A 25,810-nucleotide genomic window follows, 5' to 3' on the forward strand; every position below is an offset into this window, starting at 1 on the left:
GCCTTCCGGGCAAACGGACAACGTGTAATCCTTTATCCGGTTTTATGACTTCCGGCGTGGCTTTTTTTCGCGCGCACGCATCCCGCCGTTGACGTCCAACGAAATTAAGAACGTCGTTCGTCTTTCGTCCACAGCGAAAGAGACACTGCACGCGGCTCCCCGCTGCGTTTTTGTCCCGTTTACGGAAATACGAAAGCGACGGGGCGCTGGGAAGAAAAAGTACTCCCCCTCCCCCGCCCCCTCGGCACGAGCTCGAGCTCCTCGCGATCACGATGACGACTATTTTTCACGGATGGGCCGTACCGATTCATCTCGCTTTCGGTTCAACGTAATCGCAAAGAATAGTCGGGGGAAAACCAACGACGGGGGCCGGGGAGTGTCTCTTAAAAATCCGACGGATCGTTGGCTCAATGATTAATTCATTATTTACGACTCCTTGGTAGGGATGACAAACTGTGAGGATCAGATCGTCCAAATGGGATCACTCGCCAGAATTCTCTGAACCTTCGGACCTATTTGTATTGGTCTCAGCTCTCCGCGCTAAATCCAAATGTGTCGTGTCGTAATTTTCCGTAAAATTCCTAAAAATGAATGCAACATCGTCGTGGCAGCTATTTATGAACGCGGTCTGAATATAGACGGTGATCCAAACAAGACAACTTTCCCCAATCTTTTTCTTCTTTGTTCCGTGCTCCTTTTTATTTTGTCGTCTCGTCGCCTGAGGGGGGTGTTTCTCTGTCGGCTGGTCGCCGCTGCCACGCGCGGTTTTCATTTTCACGGGCTCGATAGTGTTAAACCGATCGTGTCAATTATCGATGCACCGACGGCAGGCGCGTACACGAGCCTCTGGTTACAAGAAAACGGGCGGGCTTAATTAAATTTAATTAATCACGGTCGGGATCGCGATGACGCGAATCGCACGCCGTCAAAGAATATCCTGGTTGCGAATTAATTACAGTAATTCGCTGGTGGCGATGAATCGTACAGATATCCAACCCGCGGACGGCCCTTGCACCGCCGATTTATGACCGCGACAGTGTGAAATGGAGCGAAAATTGAGACAAACCGTTCGTAGCCTCGTGTGTTACCGATCGCGTATGTCACTTTTTTCGTACACACGCTCCACGTGCTCGTAGATAAACATCGCCTCTATTAATTACCGTTTTTACATACAACAACTGTTGGACAAACTGTAATTTGATTAACGGAATAATGATTATAATTATCGTGTATCGGATAATGATTAATGGTCCCGATTAGCGAGTAATTAATAATTACGTTTAACGATGAACGACATTAATCAAAGTGAACGTAATCGTCGGACGTTATTAACTCGTTGACCATTAATCACCGAACGATCGTACGTGTATTCTGGATCCATATTGATGGCGTGTATCACTTCTTTTGCGATCGTTTATTTATTCTTTTATAAAAAATTACGGTAAATTGTTTACAAGCTTTATTAGAAATTACGAACGAGTCATTTTGAGACAACCTGTACAGCTTGTTCTAAAAAGAAGCCATCGATTAACGCTCGAGTAAAAAAAAAAAACGCCCTGTTGTACGCGAAAGGGAGGAAAAGCAGCTGATTCTATAATGGTCCGTCACGGGGCTGGCGTGACAAATCGAGGCGTGAAGAATCACTGACTTCCGGTGTCGCCGACAGAAACAACGATGTCCATCCCCCCCCGCATGCGGGTGATTCCGGGGTTTTCGTAATAGGGCTCGCTCGAAAACGTGCTGTCCGATCGCCACTTTGAAATCCTTAAATAACTCGCGATCGTCTCTCGCGGGGAACCAGCGATGGGTTCGAAACGTCTTTCAACCCTTCCCGGGCGGCCATCTTGGAACACGTTGGACAAACTATTCGCGAAGGGTTAATATTCTAAACTGATATTCTTAGGTTAAAAAAATTATTTCTTGGTCATTCGTATATTCTTAAATGAATTAACCTGCAGAAATATTGAAATAATTCTAAATTAACAATACTTAAACAAATGGGCAGTGTCACTACGTGTTTAGATGGATATTGAAACAGCAATTTTGGTGATTGTACCATGAGATTTATTTAGAAACCATTACTCTGTTTGACAAGTAGTACAATGATAAGTGGTGGGTCAGATTTGGCCCGCGGGCCATGGTTTGCTAGCCCCTGCAATCGAGGGTTAAACCATTCCAATAGGGAGTACAGATGTATCGATGTTTAGTATAATAAGTCATAGAATTTTGGTAAATCAATTTGACGATAATAAATAAATATATTTGTACATAGTTATTATAATTTCTTGCTCGTTCTTATCTTTTTTATATTAACAATTACGGTGGTAGTTGAAGCGAATTTCAGTGATACGTGGGTCGACTTATTCCGACACGAGTTCGATATAGCAACGCTTGAAATTGATAGATATTGGTACGAACGGATACGTGATTGGATTAGTCCCTTCGCTACTCGTCACCCTCTCGAGTCTCGAATTTTTCTTCTTATTTCTCCCCGAGCGACGCCGCGCCGTCGCCCCCTTCAAACGAAGACTCGGCTCGTCAACCATCGTTTCTTCCTACGCCAGACCCTCTAATTGGTCGTTTAATTACGGTAATCAAAGCGAACCGCGCGCGATTCGTCACGTTTCCCGGGCAAATAATGCGCCCGGAGCGCGTTGGAAAAGGAAAAGAGGCTGCCCCCCCGACGATTTCCATAAGCGTCGGCTATCCACGAGTCAAGCGCGCGCAACGATCAATGCTCCAGGGCCCGCTCTGCATTTTTACATTTTCATTCGCCGTCCGATGGCCTCGCGGGATTTAGACGCCGTTCCGACGCAGGCGAATTTCGAATTCCACGGCAAAAGCCCCTCGACTTGTCCGCGAACTCGATTCCGCGGAAAGTAACTTTGACTTCGGCGATGCAAACGACGACCAGATAATTGGACGAAATTGATCGTCGCTCGGCCGCCTTCTCCGATATCAATTCGCCCGATGGACGGATTTCCTTTCCGTTCGAGCCACTAGCGGCGAAAGCTTTCGGAAAATATTGAAATATTGCGAAATATTGACAGCTCCATGAAAATATATTTGCATTCACCTTCCCCTGGCCAGTTACGACGAATTTCTAGGTCCCATAGAGTTTCATTCCCAACAAACGCGTCCCTTCATATTTTTTATTTATTTATTTAATATCGTGTCATCCCCATTGCTTGCATCTTCGAAATTCTCAGCAAAAGCTTAGAAGAAGAAAGCTAATTCCTCGCTAAAAAAATCAGTATCACCTCGAAAGAAATTCGGAGAATTCGTCATGGAGCTAACAGGTCCTTAATTAATATATTTATCTAACGAATAGCGCTCCGTAGAGTTTCATTCCCAACAAACGCGTCCCTTTATATTTTTTATTTATTTATTTGATGTCGTGTCATCCCCATTGCTTGCGTCTTCGAAATTCTCAGCAAAAGCTTAGAAGAAGAAAGCTAATTCCTCGCTAAAAAAAATCAGTATCACCTCGAAAAAAATTCGGAAGATTCGTCATGCAGCTAACAAGTCCTTAATTAATATATTTATCTAACGAGTAGCGCTACATCTTCGAAATCCCTGACGACGCTAAAAGGAGGAATATCTCGGCTCGCGAGACGGGGGAATCCCGCCCACGCCTCGTCCCTCTTCGTTTGTACCTTTTCACCGAACAAGAGGCTTTATAAGTCCCATCCTTCCTCCGGGGGTAACCCGGTGTTGCGATATTTTCCCGTAACGAAACCTGCAGACGGTAGCACCGCGCGCGGGAACTATGGGCGAGGGGTACAAAGAGGTGGACACGGGTACGAAACAAGATGAAAATCACGGACGCGAGGAAGAGAAGGAGGGTACGAAACCGACGGAAGACCGAGAAAGAGACGTGTCAAAAGAGGGACGCTTAATTTCCTGTCGCGCGCGCTTTATTTCATTAAAAAGTCGTCAATAACATTACGTTAATTACGGTAGCGTGTGTGCGTGGGGCGCAGGTGTTGGATGCCTCGAACGAAACGCACTCTGGTGGTTGTTCGTTGATTTAAGGCGCTGCCGTCGCGTACGTGTTTCATTTCACCCCTTCCATCTTCTTTCCTACGCGATATACAATATTACAGCGTGGCAGCCAGCCACCCTGTCCCGACATTGTCTTCTTGTTCCTCTTCGATGTTTCCCCGTTACCATAAACCGCCTACGACGAATTATTCCGCCCAGTCCTGGTGCTCTGCGCGCTGCAATCGCTGAGAATAAAATCACTAGATTTCAGATAAAAACTCTAACAAGGAAATCCCCGATTTTAATGAAACTTATGGGAGTATGTAGTTTTTACCCCTGGGGAAAGGACAAAATAGGACGAAAATAAAATTACGAAATTGTAAGCGTTAAATCGTTGGTCTTAAATCTTTATTTTGATGTGTCGCTCTGGTGTATACAAGGCCCCTCTCTCCCCGCACTGAGAGGACATTGGGAACGGCTCTCGAATCTCGGTGAGCGACCGGTAGTCAGTTATGTGTTACGTTCCGAGCTATTGACAAGGTCTCTACGAATAACAAACGCTTCTAGACCGCGCAGAAGTTAGATTTTATTTGGTAAACCAGTTCTCCAAATGACTGATATTCTCCTACGAAATGTTGGGTAACTAGAAAACGCTAAACAAAATGCATAAGATTTTTAAACGCCTTGTAATTGTTTGAAGAGGTGCAAGACTGTGACTGGGAATTAGGCGACTTTGACGTCCCGAAGGGCGAAATGGTTCCCCGGTGAAAAGGGAGGCCCACGGAAAGGTGAGAATATCCATGCACAGGTCACTAGATATCGATTCGTGTATCGTGCTTGTCCAGAACACGATGTCCCAATTTCGTAGCACAAAAGAGAGGATGCACATGTTGAGGCACCAGCCTCGTGTTCGCCGATTGAACCGGCATAGAGGAACCGAGCGCAAAAATATCGGCGCAACAGATGACGTTCCTTCTTTGGAAGAATAATACGGTCCCGTTTTGGACATCGTTCCGGGCGATCTCTTTGATCTACCTGGACGGCACCCGGGTACAGAAAGTCTGTCATTCGTAATAATAACTCAGCCTTCGCCCGAGATCTGCCCTCTTTGGGGGTCCTAGCTTATCTCCAGTTTCATCTTATTGCGCGACTCCGTACATTGTCTCGCGTTTCTCTCCCTTCGTGGTTCTTCTATCCGGGCAACGTATTTGGTCCCTCCTAACCGTTCTATCCCGTTTTCTCTGCCGCGGCGAACATCTGCCCGGGCTCGTGTAACTTCATCCAATTGTTCAAAGCGAGGCGAGCTTTGAGGGCTCTTTTACATTTCGCGAAAGTTAAACGTCCGTTTGCTGATCACTTAAGCTTGTCACTCGACAGAGACACTGAGTACATTTCATTTGTTCTGTGAATACTTCATCAAAGGGATTGTTATTGTTTGATTCGCGGTAGCTTCGGCGCTGAAAATAGAAAGACCTTCTGGCCTGGTGCTATTTAAGTATCGACTTGAAGATAATGGCCTCGACTTGTTGCGGATACAGTAAAAAGTAATGTGACGAATTTTCATGGAACGAGGAATAAACAGAACGATACGGGCATTAATTTATCAGGCCCAGTGTGGATATTAAGCGTAGAAAAATGGTCTCTCGCGGGACCACACCGATGGAACGACGTAACAATTTAGAGTGCTCGAGTGCGTGGAATAACAGTCACGCGTACAAAGGAATCGAGGAAGACAAATTATAGAAAAAAAGCGTCGGCGGAGAGGTCGGATCTGTTAGTTTAGGGCTAGGAAGAAACACGACACGGCGTTCAAGCACTCGAACCATTAGCTATTTACGGAAACGGCGCTGCAAATGGGGCGTTCGACGATTTTCGTTTCGTCGAGGGTGGGACGGGATGAAAGAGGTGTATAGAGGTTTTCTCACCGAGCAGCTCGAGCCGGAGAACGGAATATCGACCGTAAGTAAAAGGGTTGTGACGGGAGCTCCTTTTATTTCGGGAGTGGCGTGCGTCCGCCAAGTGTGTCTCGCGACGTGGAAAATCGTACGTAACGATAGCCGTGAAGAACGGAGGAACGTTTAGGTTTCTTTTTTTCCTTCGAAGCCAGGACAGTTGTTGGCATTCGTCTTTAACATTATTCTTTGCTTTTGCTTTGTTTTTAAAAATGAAAAGAACGCGCTTTGAAGTCTTAGGAAAGGGAATATCAACAAAATTTAACGCGTCTATAGCCTCCCCGTCGAACGACCATTATTCCCAGCGTTGTTCCGCGTATTCTATGCGCGTTGTTCCGCCGCCATAAATTCGTAACAACCAATGATGACGGAGGTAGCGCGCGGTCATGGCGTAGAAACAACAGCCTCCCCCATTGTAAGCGGGCAATTAAACGCGCGTAACGGGATTGTCGTAATCGTTGACATAAAACGCGGGTCACCGTGATTCCGGCGTACGCGTACGGAAAGTTATCGATCGAACAGTCCCTCTCTTTTCATCGCACGCCCCCGCCTCATAAATTTTTCAGGAATCGGAGTGCTCCGATCGCGTGCGCTAATCTCGCAAGCAGATGCCACGCAATGCCTCGCAAAACCGATTACGCGAGAGTGGATCGGTGTATGTTGCGCGGTAAAGAGGCCCGCGCAGGATGAAACCGGCACTTTCGAATCCATCAAACTGCCTATAAATCGCCTACGGATAAAGCCCTGTCCTTCCCAGTACACCGCCGCGCCGCTTTTTATCCAAAGGACACTCAGCTACCGTGACTAAACGGATTTCTGTCTTTTCCTCGAGACCGTTCCCATTGTCGAAGCAAATCCATACGACCCGATTACCTACGCTCCTCTACCCACGTACGTGACCCACCTTGACGCCCAATCATGCTTTTAGGATCACCTACAGTCCGTCACAATACTATTAAGTTGGCAACTAAGTGATTGCTTATTTTAAATAACAAGGAAAATTCAAAATTTTTCCTTAAAAATATAACTTTATTCAATCAGGTATTGTCCATTTTTGTCGATGATCTTTTGCCATCTTTCGCTTGTCTCGATAGCTTGATCTTTACTTTAGGAGCTCGCTATATCGTGGCCCGAACTATACAATACTATCATATATATTTCTATCAAGAATCTCGCCTCTAATCCGTTTTGTCTGCCTATAGGAGTACCTAAAATGCACCACGAAAAGTATACAAATCCCCTTTCGAAACGTGTTAACCGCGGTTAGCCGAATCGACGTCTCTTATCAAGTTCTGTTTGACTAGATCGTGAGTAATTGAGAGTCTAAGAGCGATTCCTCTGGTTTTGAAAGTGTCGTGGTCGTGTTTGCCTTCTTCCTTGTCCCCTAATGCTCAGGATCTCGTCGAGTTGCATCCCTACAGAGCACACAGAGAGTAATCCCCATGGACAATAAGAAACAGGATACAATTAAATATTTGAGTTCCCCGTGCCTAAATCCCTCGTCATCCGATAGGGTCGGCCTCCCGCGGAGTGGCGACAACGTATTAAAGAGATTCTTTACTTGTTACCACGTAAAAGAAATTGCCAGCGCGTGCGACCGTAACTTGGAAAGGAAATTCTAATAAACGTACAATTGCATTAACGTTCCCCGTTACTTTCGCGACCGAAGTCCAGCCTTTCGATACGTTCCGCGCGTTAAGGAACACCCAGTGCAATATCATGAATTTTTTATTCTTCAATTTCCTTTCGTCGACCGCCAGGCAACGGCGCTTCCAGGTTCTCGAGTCATGCAACGAGCTATCCGATATTCTCAGCGCACGAGCGCATCTTTCTTTCAGGACTTTCTTCTCGAACGCCTCCAGCACGTGTGTACCCCGTAACAGTGTAATAATTGTCACGTTCGTGGCAATCAATCCCCGATCGTGCAAATATTTGTCAAGCAAAGTCTCGTAAATTCTCCTTTCGCGACGTGTCTCATTCTATCGAGAGCAAAGAAAGAGGAATCAAGCAAGAGACGACGAGAAGTGGAGGGCACGGTTGGTAGAAAAGAAGGGAAAGAAGAAAAGAATTATCGTTCTTACCGTGGCACCTGTTGAATACGCATTCGCGTATCTACCTGTTCGTACTCTATCGGCAATTACTTGGTCGCGATGGCCAAGCGCTGCGTGTGCGTTTTACCATCGAACCGATGGGGGTCTGTCTTCCCATACGCGATACCGATCTGACAAACGGTTAACAATGTCGCTCGTCGACAAGAACGTTAAGGGACGATTGATATTTAATGCAAGGGAATGCCGATGCAACGAAAGCTATCGTACCATTTATCCTCGTTCCGGCGGCCATCAAGGTCAGGCGTGATCTTGCCACGTCATATATCATCGTTACGAGCAAGCCGGAATACCAGTTAAGGGTTAAAAGCTGCCTTTATCAATCCCGGCCGAGCCCTCGGGTCTTTCTCATACATCTATCGTCTCCCCAGCCCCCCAGACGCGCATTTCCATTAATCCTCCGCTGCTATAAGCAGACTTTAAAAGCTTGACGAGGATGATCACTGTCTCAGCCAGATATTTTCGCGGAAAAGTGATGGTCCTCGGGCGTTTCGCGCCATCGAGAGGCCTCGTTACATGGGGCAACGAGGGTTGCAATAACATCTTAACGTGCATTGTTATTTTTAAATTAGAAAGGTTACTTCACGTTGAATAAATAAAATTATGTTGGAACGAAATCCAGCAGTGTTTAGGGTTTCGATAAAATGAATGGAAGGTTCTGCACTGTCCTCGTAATTTGAGGTTAGGATCCGTCGAAAGACAGACCTTGTGGATGAGTAATTTGTGTCGGTCAGACGCTGTGACTCATCGTGCAAATCTTGGAAACAGTCGATGCAGAGGAACAATTGCATTCGTTCGAAAGGGTGGCCAAAGTCATGCGAATCCCCCGGGGCAATTTCTACGGAATGCCGGTCTGCTCTTTTATCCGTGCAATTTCCCGCAAACTAACGACCCCTTTTAGGCCTGTAATTATCGGGGCCGCGTAAGTCATTGCGGTTCGGATTAGACCGTTACGCGAATCGATTAGCGATCTCGAGGCAAGGATTCTACGACGATCATGATAATTTCGTACGGGGGTACCCGTCATTCTACCTGCTGGTAATGACCTTCGCCCGGAGGGTCGAGTCACTCGTGGGAGGGTCGATTCTTCTGCGGGACGTATCCGATGCACGAGCATGAGAAAATAATACCGACGATCCTTTAAATACTCCACGGACAATTGCGCGTTCGTTTCTGAATAATGTAGCTCGTGACTCACTGGGAAATACAGGCGTGAGGTGTTTCGAAGACAATGACCGTCGGTTCCGGTGTAGAATGCGTTTGCAATGGAGATTGGAAAAGTAAATGACGAACTTGAGGAGACTAATGTTGACAGTTTAATATGCCAAACAGCTACAAAATAAATACAGAGAATTAGAATTCAGTCAAAATGGACGGTACGCGAAGCCTCGTGAGTGACGTTTACGATGAATTTTTGAAGCCTGACCCGCGGCCTTTGCAATGTCAAAACGTTTCCCTCGCCTCGGCTGTAGGGCGTCCGAAAATCTAATTAACCGTGCAAGTAATTTTGATTTACGCGCACTCGGCCGCAACGACTGCGAGCGGTACCCTTTATTCTCGAAGCTACGCTGAACGCAGACCACTATAAGGGGGATAAGTTATGTACGTGCTCGCGGTCACCTGCTACATTGGCCCTCGAGATGCTTTCGGAGCTGGTTGCGCGTGCAGGTGCATTGTGCACGGTCGAATTCGGGCGATCTTAAGATCGCTAGCGCGTACGCGAGACGAGGGAGCCCGAAAACCAGCCGGGAAGACAATGGGAGCGAACCCGCGGGGGAGTCGAAGCGGCGGAACGCTCTCGAATGCCTCCGAGGTCGAAACGAGTCGAGAGACGCTCCCGTCCGCGAATAATCGCGTTTTGACCTCCCGTCGAATCGAGTGTTTTCGTTTCACGTCGAGTGCCAATCGTTTTGCCCTCGCTAAAGCGATAACTAAAGGGGGAAGGATTGATTAGCTCCTACGCGCAACGTACACTCCGGAACAAAACGATACCACGCGCGTTTCAGGCATCTAAATAGCATATACTCCTTATTTATTCTTTAAGCCCCCTGTACACATCTGAAACTTTGAACATATAAACGAGTACATTTCACAGAGGCGTTTTAAAAACAACCAGGGAGCAAACTGGCCGTGTGTTCGTATCATCGTCTTCCGGAAATATGCTCGTGCACCCTGAATGCGGGTTCGAGGTCCCCCTTCGCGCTTTTGAAACCGTATTTTCTTAAAACGTCGCCAACTTACTTTCACCGTCGTCACCCGGAATATTCAACACGCCGCGCGTTTCATTCCACGACGAGCTCTTACCGCAAAATGAAAAAATTCACCCCTTTTCGCGCAGCCCCGGTGTCCCGTGGGAGAAACTCGGCGTTCGTCTGGATTTCTTTTTCCTTTTTCTCCTTTTTTTTTTCTTTCTCTCGTCGCCGGTGCGCGATTTGTCGCAAAATGGAGCACACATACGCACACCGTACGGCGGCAGGGGGGGTGAACCCAGACTCGAATTAACATTACCGAGGGTTGCGTTTTAATCCGAGGCGTGTCGAGTTGACTCGCGTATGAGTCACGGGCGCGTTCGCTGGACACCTTGCGAGTTTAGAGAACCTTAAAGGGTCGTTTCTCTGTGGAAGTTGCGAAATTTTCAGAAATGTTTTCGAAACGAATGCTACCGCCAACGTGGCGACTCTTTTTCGTAGGTTATTCAATTACATTTTAGTGGTACATTCAAATTTTGTACATAGTTTTAGGTAATTGTTTTTTACCGTTATCTTGTGGGCAAGAAACATGTTTTTTAACCCTTTGCCAGGTGAAAAAATTAAATTTTTCTATAAAAATCTAACAATGCTTGAACTTGCGTACTTTCGTGGAACGAAAAGGGAAGAAAAATCGATCCTTTTTTAAGGTGTCGCAGAGAAATGTTCCCCTTAAACAGAGTATGAGGGGTTTGGCGTTGTGGCAACGCGAAGCTTCGCGACCCTGTGCTGCGGAGCTTGCCAACCCTAAAGATTGATGGTGATAGCGGGAGGGGTAACGCAAGTCATTGCCTCGGGAGAGGAAAGTTTAAAGTTTCACCGGAACACGTATTGCCTCTTAAATACACTTAAGCTTAACAGCTTTTTTAGGTGAAGATTTGCCGGACGAACTTCGGGGTCAATCATTTCGTCGATAATAAGATTCTTGCTTAATTCGCGGCGCAAGAAATTCGAGGAGTTTCAAACCTTTCGTGCGCAGGGGGGTGGAAAGATAATTCGTAAAAAACAGTATCAAACGAAAACATAGATCGTAAAAATACAGTAGACCATTCTAATCTCTGTGCTTCTTGAATGCCACTATTTACAAAATCATGAAAAGAATTTCAATAGATTCGGTACGAATTATTATTATTTATTTCAAATGAAATAATTCTGTGCCAAATCCCGCACAATTAAATTGATTGTTTCGATACTATTTGCATTTGTAAATTATTCCGCGATCCGTGGGAAATTGTTTCATATTGCTCGAAAATGATATTTCAAGTTTAGTCGCGACGTTGAGAAACAGTGAGAAATGGCGTGTTTACAACGAAATTTCAGATACCTGGAAAATTAATAAATTCCGTGCTGCGTTGGTCGTTATATCGTTGAAGTAATTTATCCACGATCCCCTGCGAACAACTTTTCTGACAGATATTTCGAATTTCTTTTGTTCCAGGTACGTACACACGATTTTAAAATACGATGCACACTGATGCGCTCCACTAACACAGATACGGACGAGACGTCGTGTAAGTAAAAATATTTTATACGTTTATTAGTAGAAACGCCAAAAAGCATTCGTGTTTTTAATATCGATGTTAATACTGTATTGTTTTGATGCTGGTTTTAAAGAACTACATGATTCTCTGTTAATATGGGGCCTCGTATAAATTGTAACAAATTGATGAGAAAAAGGTTAATCTTGAATCCTCCGCGACATACGGGAAGCGAGAACTAAGATGAGTAGATGACTTCAACGATGATATAGCCTCCAAGGATCACGATCCTCAACCACAACCTGCTTTTCGACATCTGCACTCGATTTGTAAACGTGGGACCTCGAACGATTACCAGTTTGCTTTGTTTGTTTACAAGTAGCCTAAACATCGAGACGGTGATTTTCCAATCTTCGCACGAACGGGTATCGTCTCCCACAACATGTGGCAGACTTCTGTCCCGAGCTCAGGGGCTCCTTAATGGCGGAATTTTATGGTTCGAGTCCGTCCCCGTATCCTTGAATAGATTTCTTTTTGAGTGTCTCGGAGCCACAGATTCATCCAATCACATTTTAATGGTTTTTTAATGAATACGGAACGTTTTGTTTCGACTACCACCGGAAATCCTCCTTTTTTAACTCGTAGCCTAGTTGATCAAACCGTTCAAAGTGAAACAATTTCTTAATTTGATACGAATAGCAGAGAGATGTCCGTCTAAACATTTTCAAAGGAATTTTGCTTTGTGATCGGGAAAGATTGGATTCTAATTGTGAGAAACTCTCTTCATCCACGTGGCTTAGAAAGCTCAACCGGTATCGGCAATATTATTCTATGGAACGGTCGAGAAGCGTATTGAGTCCACTCTCGAGGGCATCCAGCGAGAAGCAACAATCGCGCCTTGCACTTCCGCGAAACCGTTGTTGGTTAAACGGGGGATCTCCTTAAATCTGGCCTAGAATTTTACCTGCTTTCGAACGACCGACAATTCGACCGTGCACTTCTACGTCGAACCGTGCGCGAAACTGTTTGTGCAGCCGTCTTGAATCTATCGGAACAGAGATCTTCCGGGCCACGACTCCAAACTCTTGTCTTGCTCCGGTGTTTATCGAAGCAATTTTCCGCTAAATGGCGTTCGTACGGATGTCGTGTCCATTTAACGATCCTTCAACGCTTCGTGACTCGCGGGGAAAAATGTTTCCGGTTCCTTGGACCTGGCGATGTTTACTTTCGTCTTGGTTATAGTTGTCCAAGCCACTTCAGACAGAAACTTTCCAACCTGAAGAGTCTCCAAACGGGAAAACTATTAGTCCTCCGTTCTTGCATTCGATCGTTAAAACTGAGCATTAATCACGACAGAAGCTTAAAATTTTGAACGTGAAATAAATCGAAATCGACCCAATAGATATAATAATATAGAGTTGAGTAGATGTAGTTATCGAGAAAAGTAAATTCCAGGTGTAATTGTAATAAAAGGGTAAACGATTTATCTCGTGAATTCCATAAACGAAATGCAAATTTCGGTTAGCAGAGATGACGGAAAGCGATAATAGCATCTCCGGGAAGCACTCCGCCATCGTGGCGTCTTCGTTAGGGTTAAACGAATGCTAACACTATTTTCCAACAATCGCCAGGGTGGTCTCCGTCACAGATCAGTGAGCTCCTCTCGCTCCCGAATGGGCTCTCAAGGTACCTGAAATTACGGTGTCGGACACTGGGCGGCCTATCGGTCGTTAACGACTCAATTTCCCATCCACGATCGTGGCCGGTCAGTCCTGGTTGTTTGTTTTCCTAATTTTCCGTGGCTCAGGTAAACAGACTTTGGCGACAGCCGGGTCTAACGTTCCTCGGGATCGACGTTGCAACGCGAGGAGCCTGAAAGGGGCTAATTGTGTCTACCGAAAAATTAGGATCGCCGAACCGTACTTCAAACATCCCGTCGGAAAGGAATTCCCTCGGAAGATTTCCCTGCGGACAGGTAACCGGGCCTAATTCAGACCGTCGCTTCTGTTTCTGTTTCCGTAACTATCGTTCAGCTTGGTCGATTATAAACCAAATAGCAACATCGGTGGAACAACGATGACATGTTTTATAACTTGTTTAGACTACGAACAAACTTTCCGTGGACCGGATAAACAGACGCCTAAAAGGGTCTAATTGTGCCTAGCGAGAAATCAGGATCGCCGGGGTCTTACTCCAAACATCTCGTCCCTTTTTCCGCCCTGAGATATCCCCGCGGAGGGGTAAAAAAAATATTCACCCAGCAGGAGACGCCGCGTCTGGCGTCCAGGAGGCCCGAACGAAACGTGCGTCCATTGTCCTGCGCTCAGACTCCCCGTCAGGTCTGTTTAGGCTTTAAATGCAAATCCTTCGCGTGGACAATACCTGGCGAGATTGGCGCGAACTGTTCGTTTTTGGGTGGGCAACGTGTGCGACAGACATTTGCACCGATATTGCGAGCTTCTCCATTCTTCTTGAGACTTTCCAGCGAGTTGGCCAAATTGTTGGTGGGTCGTGGCGTGCGTACCACGTGTCTGGGGAGGAGTTACGCGAAACGGAACAATAGGCGGCTACGTGACGAAGAACAGTCGGCGACAGATCTTGGAACAGATGGATCGAGAAGATAACTGGGGATCCAGATGAAATCTGGTAACACTCGGCACGTTCCGAACGAATAAAGGAGAACCTTGCCGCCGCGGAACTTTTACGATGTTCGAAAGACCTCGTCGTGTCACTCGATAACGAATCTTCCATTCGAATTCTGACGGACAAGTTTAACGATAAACACCGATCGTTTCTTATTTTTATCGACGATTGATATTGATATTCCAATAAGCAAATGTGATTTTTGTACGTTTCCATGCGCTGTATCGGTACGGTGTATTAGAAAGCGACGAAGATGGTCGAAATGAAACATAATACTACGTGTTTCGGGGTTTGTACGCGAGTCACGTAAAAGCTGTACATCCTGTGGGCCCGAAGCACGATCCCCAAACCCGACGTCCAGATGGACCACGGTATGACACTTCTTAACACAAACAATACCAGCTGTGACTCGGGAAAGTACGAAGAACTCCTGGTTTTGACATCAGTCCACGTTGAGAAAACATTGCCATGGAATACCAAGGCAAAGATAACATTTCGTGTTGCGGCGTTAATTGAAGTTCGGTTTAGAAACAGCTGTACCTTGTCTCGTGCGATTAGACGCTCACTTTCTCGTCTACAATTTTTCCTAATGTAATAATAAAAATTCAAGCGGATGCATACTGTTGTGGATAGAACGAACGAAGAACATAAACAAACATCTGGTAGCAAAAGGATGAGAAAAGTACAAGTTCCGTGTTTGTCTCTGGTTGCGTAAGCACTGCTGGGTGAAGTATCGTCGGTTATTATCCGGAAACGGTCGTTTAGGGTGAAAGAAATTCCTGTCGCGTAGCTGAATATACCGAGCGACGTAAAAGCAACACCATGACGGAGTACCGAGGGACGCGGGATGCAGGGGATTAGCAATTTCTCGAAGTGCGGCTGTGTTACGTCCCTGGGGCATCGTATTGCCCACATACCAATCGATGGTGCCATCAATCACTCACACTCCGCACTCGAAGCAGAAATCTTTCTTTGGATTTCTCGCTGAAGCGTAGAGCAAGTCGACGAGGAGCCTGCTCAACCCCCTACTCTGCATCCTAATAATTCCAAATTCGGGTAGAAATATTAACCACCACGTTTCGAGAAATAAAAGTGATCGAAGTGGTGGTTAAATAAATAATACTAGGCGCTGACGGTGCTCCCGGGGAAACTTTATCGGAATTCACCCTATTCCCTTGGCATATTTGGATATCATCGAGCAGCGCGGAAGTGTGCGTTAATGCCGGGCTGTTTCGCGCGTTTGATAGAACGGGGGAGGATTTAAGGACCCTCCTGTATTCGCGAGCTTCTAATTGTCTGGGTATGCGTAGATTCGACGAAATCTTCGTCACGCACGGGGCTGCGTCTGTTTGGTCCGTGGAATCACGCAAACACCCACCGCGAATACCGAACAAATGCCTGGCATCGGTTAGGCCGATGCACCACCGAAGGGGTGGAAATCCCAGCGAGCTTCCGTCGAGGGTGGGTTGCACTGGAAATTTCGTATTCCGCGCGCCGTGCCTTTCGTTTCGCGTTATCTCTTCTTTTTACCCGCTGCTCGCCTTTCTTCCTCCCACCACCACGCTCGTTAACATCCATCGACAATGAACATCGCGAACTATATTCGGTACGAAAACGCACGAATTGCAATTAGTCTTTGCAAACAGTTGCGTAAAGAGGGCTGTTGAGGTTAGATTGTGTTTCGTACGCGCTACGGAATTCTATTCGGTTCGAGTTTACTTCGTAATGACTCCTCGAGTGGCTCGAGTTTTCAAAACTTCTCGAATTTCCATTTTATTATCTTTGAACGTCTGGCGATAATCCACCTCGAAAGACGCGAACAGAAACCACTTAACACTTTACTGGCCGCCTATTTCGGGTCGAAACTATCCCTTTGAAAAGAAATACTCGTAGAAGCAAACTATGCAACAGATGCATCATACAATTAGGTAGCCTTTAACTAATTAATAAAGGACGGATGATAGTTCACTGGTTCTCGGTGTATAACGTTTAAAGTATCGATCGTGTTTTATAGTTTCTGTCGTGTCGTTATATGAAGGTGGACGCGTGGAGTCTTTACACCTTAATCCATCGTAACTTCGAAACAATGATTCCGTACAGTCTTCTTTTATCTAAGACTTTTCGTCTGTATTATGATCCGGATTTGCTACCTGAGTATTAGACGCATACAGTCCTCTGACCACCCTGCACAACGCGAAGGGAAGACGCCGCTTACGCGCCTAATCGTCGTGTTCAGCGGGACTAATCGGACTTTCGGTTGGTAGGGACATCTGTTATGGTCGGGCCGGATGCTTCTTCCACGCAAGCACGACGCAAATGTGTTTGTCATACTCGTGACTTTCAGGCGTCGTCGCGGTGCTCCGAGGAATTAGAGGGACACTTATTCAAACACGCGCCGGTTAAAAGTGGTCCCCTTCTGCACCATTCATCGTCAGCTTTGTGCCTACACTGACGAGTTACACCGTGTCAGCTTGCGAAAGTAGAGTACTCGTCTCTTAAAAATGCGAAGGAAACGTCCATTGCTACGCACCGATGCGTGCTAAATTTCTAGACCCTCCGTGTCGTGGGACCCCACCATAGTAATTGGAGAAACTCGGCTCCCCCCGCTTCCGGTGACCGAGTTTGCGTAAAAATACGGTGACTCCCGTAATTGACCAAGTGTCCTTCCAATAGAATTGTTATTATTCGTTTATTTATTATCGCTGCAAATTAATACGACTCGGTTTTTCCACCCTCGTCCGTATTTAACCCTTCATTTGGTATTCGTGTTTCACGTTTATTTCAAAGGCGCGTTGCAACTCGAAACTAATATCGACGCTGAAAGAAAAGCTCCGTCGAGGTGCTGGGCCTAACGACAGGTTCGTATTCCGAGCATATTGAATTTTGCCCTCACCACAGACTATGTTACGTGACGAACAGCGGATCGGGATCATCGGCGGAACGCATTAGAGGCGCATGTTCCGTCTTTTTTTACGTACGCCTCCATTAATCATAGGAAGGATCCAAACGAGCATCGAGATCGTCACCGCGTGACAAGTTTTGAAGCAATTAGACACCCTTCGAAATTCCTAGCTGAAGAGTCACCGTGGCCCCCCCCTCCTTCCATCGTAGCCTGTTCCGTGGGCTCTCGTTTCGATGGGGCCCGATACGTTCGAAAAGAATCATCGAACGCGTCCCTTGAATTCTAAATGGACGAGTCGACGGGTCGAGGTCTCGAATATTAAATACCATTCCTTCGGTACGGGGCGATATTTTATTACCCGGGCAATCTTTATATTTAATTTCGTTTTATTTCATTTTGTATCTCATTTTATTTATACTCCGTTACGGTGCAATAAAGTCGTTAAATAAATAAAGCAAATCGAGGAGGTAGGTAAATAATGGCCTTCATATAACCGTGATATCATTATTTTCTACGTTTATTAACCTTTCGATCGTTCGTGGTCCTCTCTAGAAAGATCATTAATCTGCATAACAGCGGTATCATTTACAAAAATCTGTCAATCTTATAAATGAATGGAATGTTCCATCTAACTCGAGCCAGAGAAACTAATTTTTAGCGGAAATAATACATATGATAGTATACAATGTGCATATTATTATTTCGAATAGGGTATACCTCACCGATTTCGATGATTTTCAAATATGTTATAGAATTCAACATTCTAAACAAGTCTTCTTGATACATATAACCCCCGTTCGGCTTTAGTTTCCGAGATATTTGCAAAATTGTGTAACCGCGTGCGTATAAGCCACATTCGACGTAACTCTAGCGAAAGTATTTTGCAAATATCTCGAAAACGACGGTCGAACGGGGCTAATACGTATAGAAGAAACTTGTTCAGAATGTTGAGTTCTATAATATATTTGAAAATCAAAGAAATCGATGGGGAAGCCCCTATTTTAAATAACTGCGAACTATTGTACATATTAATTTTGAGGGAAAAGGAGACCCTGAGGGGTGTTTTATTATTTCGTTGCGGGTCGTCGTGTTTGATGGCGGGCTCTTTAGCAGTGCAGGGTCGTTATTATTGCCAGAAGGACGTCGATACGATTTTATTGGCGCTTTGGAGTTTGATATCATAGGGGCCGGGGGGATCGCAAGAAAAACGCTTTTCATTTCGTCATCGGGACCAGCGGGGGAAAAGTGCTTACTCGGTACAGCGGAAGCCTTGAATAAGGCGTATAGGGGGTTTTTCTCATTTTGTCTCACGGCAAACGGGTCGGTCACCGCCACACCTAAACGTATTACGATCCTCCACGTTCCTGGCGAGTACCTTTCGCGGGGCAAGAAGAAGGAGAAGAAAGAGGACTGCCCGGTCAATAAGAGACCCCGTGCGTGCTGATACGAGCATATTTCGTCGTCGAGAGGGTAAAGTCTGCGGTGAAATAAGGATCCAATAACGGGCCGAGTGGACGTCGCGGAGTAGCCTCCTGCGACCTCGCGCTCCTTACGTTCGGTTTAACTATCCGACACGGGACAAAGACAGGAAAAACCGTAGGACGGGATTGGTCACGGCAAACATAAGGGGATATTAGCACCGGTATCAGGTTTTTCTTTCAACGTGGACGTACCGGGAATCCTCAACTTTTAAAATACGCTCCGCACTTATCCCTATCTCTTTCGTTCGCTCCCGTACGCTTCGCTTCTTCGGCCCGAACGGATTAAAATAATTAAACCAGACAGCCAGACCGATAACTATAATGGTTTCTAATAGTGGAAAACCTTGTCCACGGTAAAAGCGTTTCCAGACGGATGTCGGTCGCTTTCGTCGAACAAATTATACAACTTTTAATGAAATATGAATTTTGTTCAGCGATAGGATAAACAATGAATAATACATCGATCGTGATACAGTTCTTTAAGTGTTTCTGAGTATTTTGTGTATTGAATACTACCATAACTGTGACAAATATCTTTCATTTAATGTCGATTGTTGTATCAAAGAAAAATAAACGTAATATAGCGCAGGTATACTGAGCGTAGTAATTTTCCATATGAATATTGTATGTCCTTTGGCATGGGCACACAATGTTTGTACAAACAGTGCACTAGAATCAGGAACATATAGTACGTAAACACAAATATTCGTTACAGAAAATGTATACAATACATGAATATACGATATTTATACAGTATAAAAAATCAACCAAGTTCGTAGCACACAAAAAAATAAATTTAACAAAAAGTTTACGCACTTTTTATACTTGTTGGTACGGAAAATGTTTTACATGTTTGTAATTTAGTCGATATAAAATATAGAGTTTCCACGCGTTACGATATTTTCAGAATCATATATCGTTTAAAAATTCCAAATATGAATTTCCACCTTTCTTTCGAGATTTTCGTGAAGCTAGAACTTCGACCTTCGGTCACACAACTCCTCGATAATCCAACGAAACTATCCAGACCTCCTTGAAGCTCGAAGAAGGACGATCGCTACCCCTCAGCGTAGATAAGATTGACCGGCGCGTTCTTTCGTTGTTCGTTCGAACGTAACATCTTCTTCGATTGTAGAAGGATGTCCCCCCATTTCGTGCGTACCTCTAACAAGCTCAGCTCTCGCCACACAACTCGATTCTCTTTCGCCACGTCGTTCAGGGAATATTCGATCGTTCCTTTCTTCTGCTTAGAAACAAAACCATATTCGAAGGGGATACTTTTATCCGATAAATTCTTACCGACGAAATAAGGACCGCTGACGTAACTCAAATGGAACTTGTGAAAATACACGAAAGAAACTAAGAAATTCAATTTTTATTTCTTATTAGAGAAGCTAGAGAAAAAGTGCAGTCCTTGAAGCGTTTCGTTTCTTAATCTTTAATTACTTTCACGCTCTTGGCGACTCGTGAAATTCCTCGAGCTAGGAAGGGTGAAGGGGGTTGAACATTCAACGACACGATTGGATGGTCAAGAGTGTTTACCCTCGCTAATCGAACCCAAAGGTAGACGTACCCCTGGCGAACGAAATTTTCGGTTCTTCCCGTTTTTAAACCTCCAATAGCGAACTCTCTCGCATCAAAGCAATTCTCTTGCCGTAACGATTGCTCTTATTCCCCGAGCAGATTCGATTTTCTTGTCAGTTATTGAATCTTGGAGCGATTTCCGTAAAAATGGTCTGGCGAGGTAAGAGGGACCAAAGATTAGATGGGCAAAACTGGCGAGACGATCGACGGAACGTCCTTAAAAGCCCGTTGAATCTGTCGCCGCCGTGGAAAATCGACCTTATTTATCATCGATGTTCCGATCGAATTTCGAAAAGGTTTCCCCAGCTGATCATTTGATCAAAAGACGAAGTACGTAATAGTTCCATCACACCTGGACTTTATTTCACTTAATAAAATTAATAATGGTTCACTAACTCGAATATCTCTCGAACAAATTTTCAATGACCTTTGCTGATACTGTTCCTTAAAATCGAGTTTCCCAGTTTTCCTCGCCAGAGGTAACAGTAAAGAAGAAACTTTCCGCTCTGTCCTATAAATTTTCCTTTATTTTCATTCGCATTTTTCTCGAAAGTTTCCAAGTTTCTTAGGTTACTCTCGTCGTAAACATCGGTAAAGTTAAAACTTCTAACAATTCCTGTTGCTTCAACATCATATCTTTCGGGGATAACTTCCCGCGTTACTTGGGCGCAAAGAAGCGTATCATTTTCGATCACATTGGGGCTAATCCAGCAACCTTGCGTTGCTAAGGCGTCGCGAAATTAATTAAGAGAAGCACCGAAAGAGTTTTGCTCCAGCTAGGAATCAGAATAACACAGCACCAAAGAAACTCGAAACATAGCTAGGCAAATTGAAAGAGTGTTAATAGAATTTTTACACCCTCTGAACTGAGCCAACGAACATTACCATATTACTGTACAACAACAAATAGAATATTTTGTGACTGGCTCTATACTAATTCAGTTTGCCCGCCTAACCGTCTCCGCGTCCGGTTCCTCCGTCTAAATCTCGACAGGTGGTAACCGGCGTCGGTTTCCACCGAAAACCCACCTAGAATCGCTACAATGTATCGTGCCCCAATATTACAACCGAAAACATACCCCTCGACGCTGGAACTCGCTCGTAAAAGGGACGTACCCTTTCGCGAGGAGGTACCTAGGTTGTCCCCAGCTCCGGATAGAGCGGGGGGGAAAAAAACGAGGTAACACGAGACCCGCAGAGTGCAGCACGGCGCTGACAAATGCCTCGTAATAAGCCCGATTGTTCGGTGTCGGGCCAATTTGAGTGGCAGCCTAGCAATTTCGAGTGCGGGAAGCTCCCACCGGAAAAGGCGATCCCGGTCGGTCCTTTTCCCTCCTCCGAAGCTGGCCAGCAACGCGCTACGTCACAGTCCCACCAAACACGCACACCGAACCACCCAAAAAAGGGTTGCATCGGTGCGTTCGTGCCTCTATACCTAGTTTTTTCTTCGGCTTTCCATTCGACGCGGCCCCCAAATCGCACCCCGTGCCACCGTATGTCGTAAATACAGTATACAGGGTCGAATTCACTGCTGTAGCTAGATTCAAATTGACACAAATTGAATTTGAATTTTTAATATTTCTTTATTTTTGGAAGTCAAAGTCAAAGAAATTGTTGAGTTCAAAGGGTTGAAAGTCGTAAAAACGTTAGTTTCCGTCCCCCAGACCGGAATCTTGCGTTGTCGACGATCAGTCGAATCGTGATGCTCCCCTCCACTCTGACCTCGTCGTATTAGATAATCACCAAAGAACAGCGCCGTGAAGGGAGTGGAGGGACGCCAGCCGCTGCAGGGACTTGAAAGGTCCCGACATTCATCATCTATGGACACAGAGAGAAGGGATTTTTCCCCCTCCGACTCGCCGGGCGGCTGGTCGATGGTGGACCTGTTCGCGACTTCCCTTTCGAAAATTTCCTCTTTGTCACGCTTCGTCCCTCTCTCTCTCTGTCTCTCTTTCCACGTCGTCCTGTCCCTCGGCCCTTGTGTACACGTCAGGGTAAACACAATGTCAACGAGCACATTAATGTTACACTACACTCGTCGCCCGGACTCTTTCGTGACGGTCCATCGACCCGCGAATCTCTTCCCAGTGACTTTTGGAAATCATTTGGAGAGAGACATCAGTTGAAACAATTCTACCCAGATTAAAACCGATATCTGCATTTCGAACGCTCTCTCGCAAGTGCTCGCGTGACTGTTCCTCTCCAAAAGTTGCGAATTACACAACAAAAATCTGCCCCTATACTTCGACCCTATCGGATCGTTTGGCATTGTTCCACGGAGCTGGTTTACGGACCATTTGAGGGGAACAATCAATGGAAAACTTGTTTCGATTTCTTTGTCGGTGCCAGACAGAATCGTTTGACGAACCATGACTTCTCGTCCACGCGGGACGTGTCTCGTCTCGCGGTTTCGATGCACCTTGTAGGAAATAATGGTCGAAGGGAATCAACTGCACGGCACGCGTACGCGATACGTCGATAATGGTTTGCTCGTCTTCTTTCGAAAGGAACGATCGGCTAAGGCCTCGTACGGTATTATTTCCACCCTTGGAGGACTTCTGAGCTTCGTATTGGATACCTTTTCTTCTTGGATTCGAAATGGAATATGTAAATGCGAAAGCTCCTTACAGTGCTCCGAGCACAATGCACGAACGCCGTATTTTCCCTGTACCACGGAAATGAATTCTTTGTACGCGAATCAACTTGAGCTGATTTTGTTCCTTGTGCTTGACATGAGTATCGAGGTGGGCGAAATCAGTTTTAGAGTTTATCGGAAGCAAAGGACTTCCCCTTCTGCTCGAAACGTACGATACACTGGACACAGATTAAGTATTTCCACTCGTCGACGTATCTTTTAACCCCTTCGAGTTATTTTCATTTACTTTTTAACTATTTACAAACGTTCGAACCCCGGTACACTGCACGTTGCATTATCAATTTCAATTTCATCATTCCATACTCCCTTTGGTATAACACAACCAGCGTACATTGTTCCATGATTGGTTCCGGTGATGCAGCATTTTCATTTAAGTTTCCAATCAAATCCGAAGACTTCGATTTCATTATCATTCACGGGCAACAAAAGACGTAATAAGTGTTTCCTATAGCGTTTCATTAAAAATTCAATATTCGTCTTTAGAATTGCTCCGACCATTATGTGCTTTACGGGTTCGAAGACTCCTTTCCCAAAATATTAAGTCACGCCTATCAAATTAGCAGATTGTTCGCCTAACTCCGTAATCGTAAATAGAAGGGGAAGACGATCAGTGCCGACTCTTAATGGGATTTGTAAGAGAAGAGAGTTTAAAAGTATCAAAGTTAGTTACGAAACACTTTGAATCGCCAAAGGAGTTACAAATTAAAACGTTTTCAGGGAACAGCGATATTTGAATGCCCCGTTGTTAGACGTATCTCTCCCTGTGTGTGTGTTTCATTCGTTCTCTGCCGCGATGTATAGCTAATCGGTTCCATGAAAATATTTATGAGCTTCTCGGAATCTTCCATTATTAGTCAAGTTACTTAGCGACTAAGCTACTCGGAAAATTTGAGCTCGATAAGCCTGGGTGTACCGAAGTTTTGGAGGGGGATATTTATGCGAATACGTAAGGTCTTCGATTAAAGTTGAGGAGGAGTTACATTTTCATTAAAACTGCTCTATACGCGCGGCGAATACGTTTCTACCTGAATGGGGGAGGCTTTCCATTACGGGAAGTACGTTTCCAGCGTGTGTTTTGCCGACTAAATGACTTATTATTCAACGACGCAATTAAATTACAGATTTACATATCCATTACGGCGAGCCTTTACCGGGCTATCCTAGTCACGCCCATACATAAATGTAAACGCTCATGACAAATGATACGAAAGTAGGGGTGGTGTCCTTTCATACTTTGATTCGATCGATATACTTTTATTCTTTTTAACATTAACCCTGGAATATAATAGTTTTCTCGAACTATCAAACGGTACACTGAGAATTTTCAAGTTTGATGTGGTTTGTGCACACTTGACTTGATTTTTTTCTGATATTGGTAATTCACACTGTTCTAATACTTGACAAGCATTTGACTACTTTCTTCATTTGTAGTATAAGAAAGAAACGTATTCGTTAGAGGCATATAGATCACGTTTAAGTTCCAGAGATTACTGTCGGTGAAAAAGGTGGGCATTTTCCCGGGGGGAGGAAGAAAAAGGAAACTGGCGTTCGTTGGTGTCTGGTCCGCATGATGTAATGCTGGAAAAGGCACGTGACACACGTGCAAAATTTGAAGGAATCGCATGGAGATGCGTTGGTCGAGCTTCCTGCACGTTTCGGTGCGTGTTCGCGCATGAAACAGGCCAGAAGGACCCCGGAACCGTCCAGGTTCCCGAAATCACGTTCCCTCCCCTCCCCCACCCACCTTCGGGTTTCTGGAAGAATGGCAAAGCTGGGGAGCAGACGTCGTCTTGAAACTTTCGCGGCAGAATGTTCCTTGACTGAAGATTAAAGCACTTTGAAACGAACGAATTTCTATGAGAAGAACCTGAGAAAACTGATACGATTCTTCTCGTTTTTAACATTAGCCTATAGGAAGTGAAAGAATGTTAATATTTGAGTCGAAACCTCCCAATTGTCCGATAAACAAATAATTTAAATATCTCGAATGCCACGCTTTACATAACACTGCTACGATAAATAGCCTCTAATTATCATTTCAAATTTTCTTCGAGGCTTCTTTTCTTATTTTCTTGTATTACATTTTCCCCCCTGCTTATTTCCTCGGGCGCATTAAATATCCGGTCCTCTTTCTTGCGAGATACTTAGTCCATTGTGTTTGCACCATTTACATAATAGTAACCCTAATTTTCTCATTTCCATACGCACTACTTCCTCGACCATTCTTTTGTCAAGATTCGGATGAATGGAAGCCACGTCTAGACTTTTAACGAAATGAAACAGTATATTTCTCTAAGAAAAAAGCCAGAAAAAAAAGGTAGAATATTAAACAGTCACTTTGCATTTCTTTTTAATGATGCTCGTTCTTTTCCATATCGAAATTTCCTTCGACCTGGGCGTCTCGATCGACCATTTTTCTCTCGTATCGAGGTTGGACGTGTCTGACGCGAGCACAGGTATACTTTTCACGAAATAAGACAATACACTCAGCGGGTGAACGTGTTAGAAGAGATACGATTACTCGTTCGGAACGTATTGACACTGATACAAGAGAGAGAGAGGAACGAGTACGGTATGGCTGTGCAAGACGTTCCGTAAATACGACCGTGAATCGGTAACGTGGGTGAGGGCATTAGCATAATTCAGGCTGAGCCGCACTCGAGATTCCTTCGCCGTGGAAGCTGGATGTCAGATGGCCGGCCTATGAAAAAGCCGGCAGCCGGGGATCTCCCGTAGGGCCCGGGGTTTCTCGCATCGAGATTAGCATCGACGTCCG

The 25,810-nt window shown here is 45.1% G+C and overlaps 1 protein-coding gene across 3 annotated transcripts in view; it reads left to right on the forward strand.

Annotated features, from left to right (window-relative positions):
• The window catches only part of LOC122399631 (teneurin-m), a 199,812-nt gene that overhangs the window by 117,663 nt on the left and 56,339 nt on the right, over positions 1 to 25,810 (forward strand). For all 3 annotated transcript variants that reach the window (XM_043400446.1, XM_043400447.1, XM_043400450.1), the window contains exon 2: positions 11,729 to 11,801. In XM_043400446.1, coding sequence (XP_043256381.1) covers positions 11,765 to 11,801 — 37 coding nt within the window. In that variant the 5' untranslated portion in view covers positions 11,729 to 11,764. The remainder of the gene's footprint in view (positions 1 to 11,728; positions 11,802 to 25,810) is intronic.

Source organism: Colletes gigas, unplaced genomic scaffold, assembly GCF_013123115.1.
Source record: "Colletes gigas isolate AHSC1104 unplaced genomic scaffold, ASM1312311v1 Colletes_gigas_Sc00014, whole genome shotgun sequence".
In the NCBI taxonomy this organism is placed as follows: Eukaryota; Metazoa; Arthropoda; class Insecta; order Hymenoptera; family Colletidae; genus Colletes; species Colletes gigas.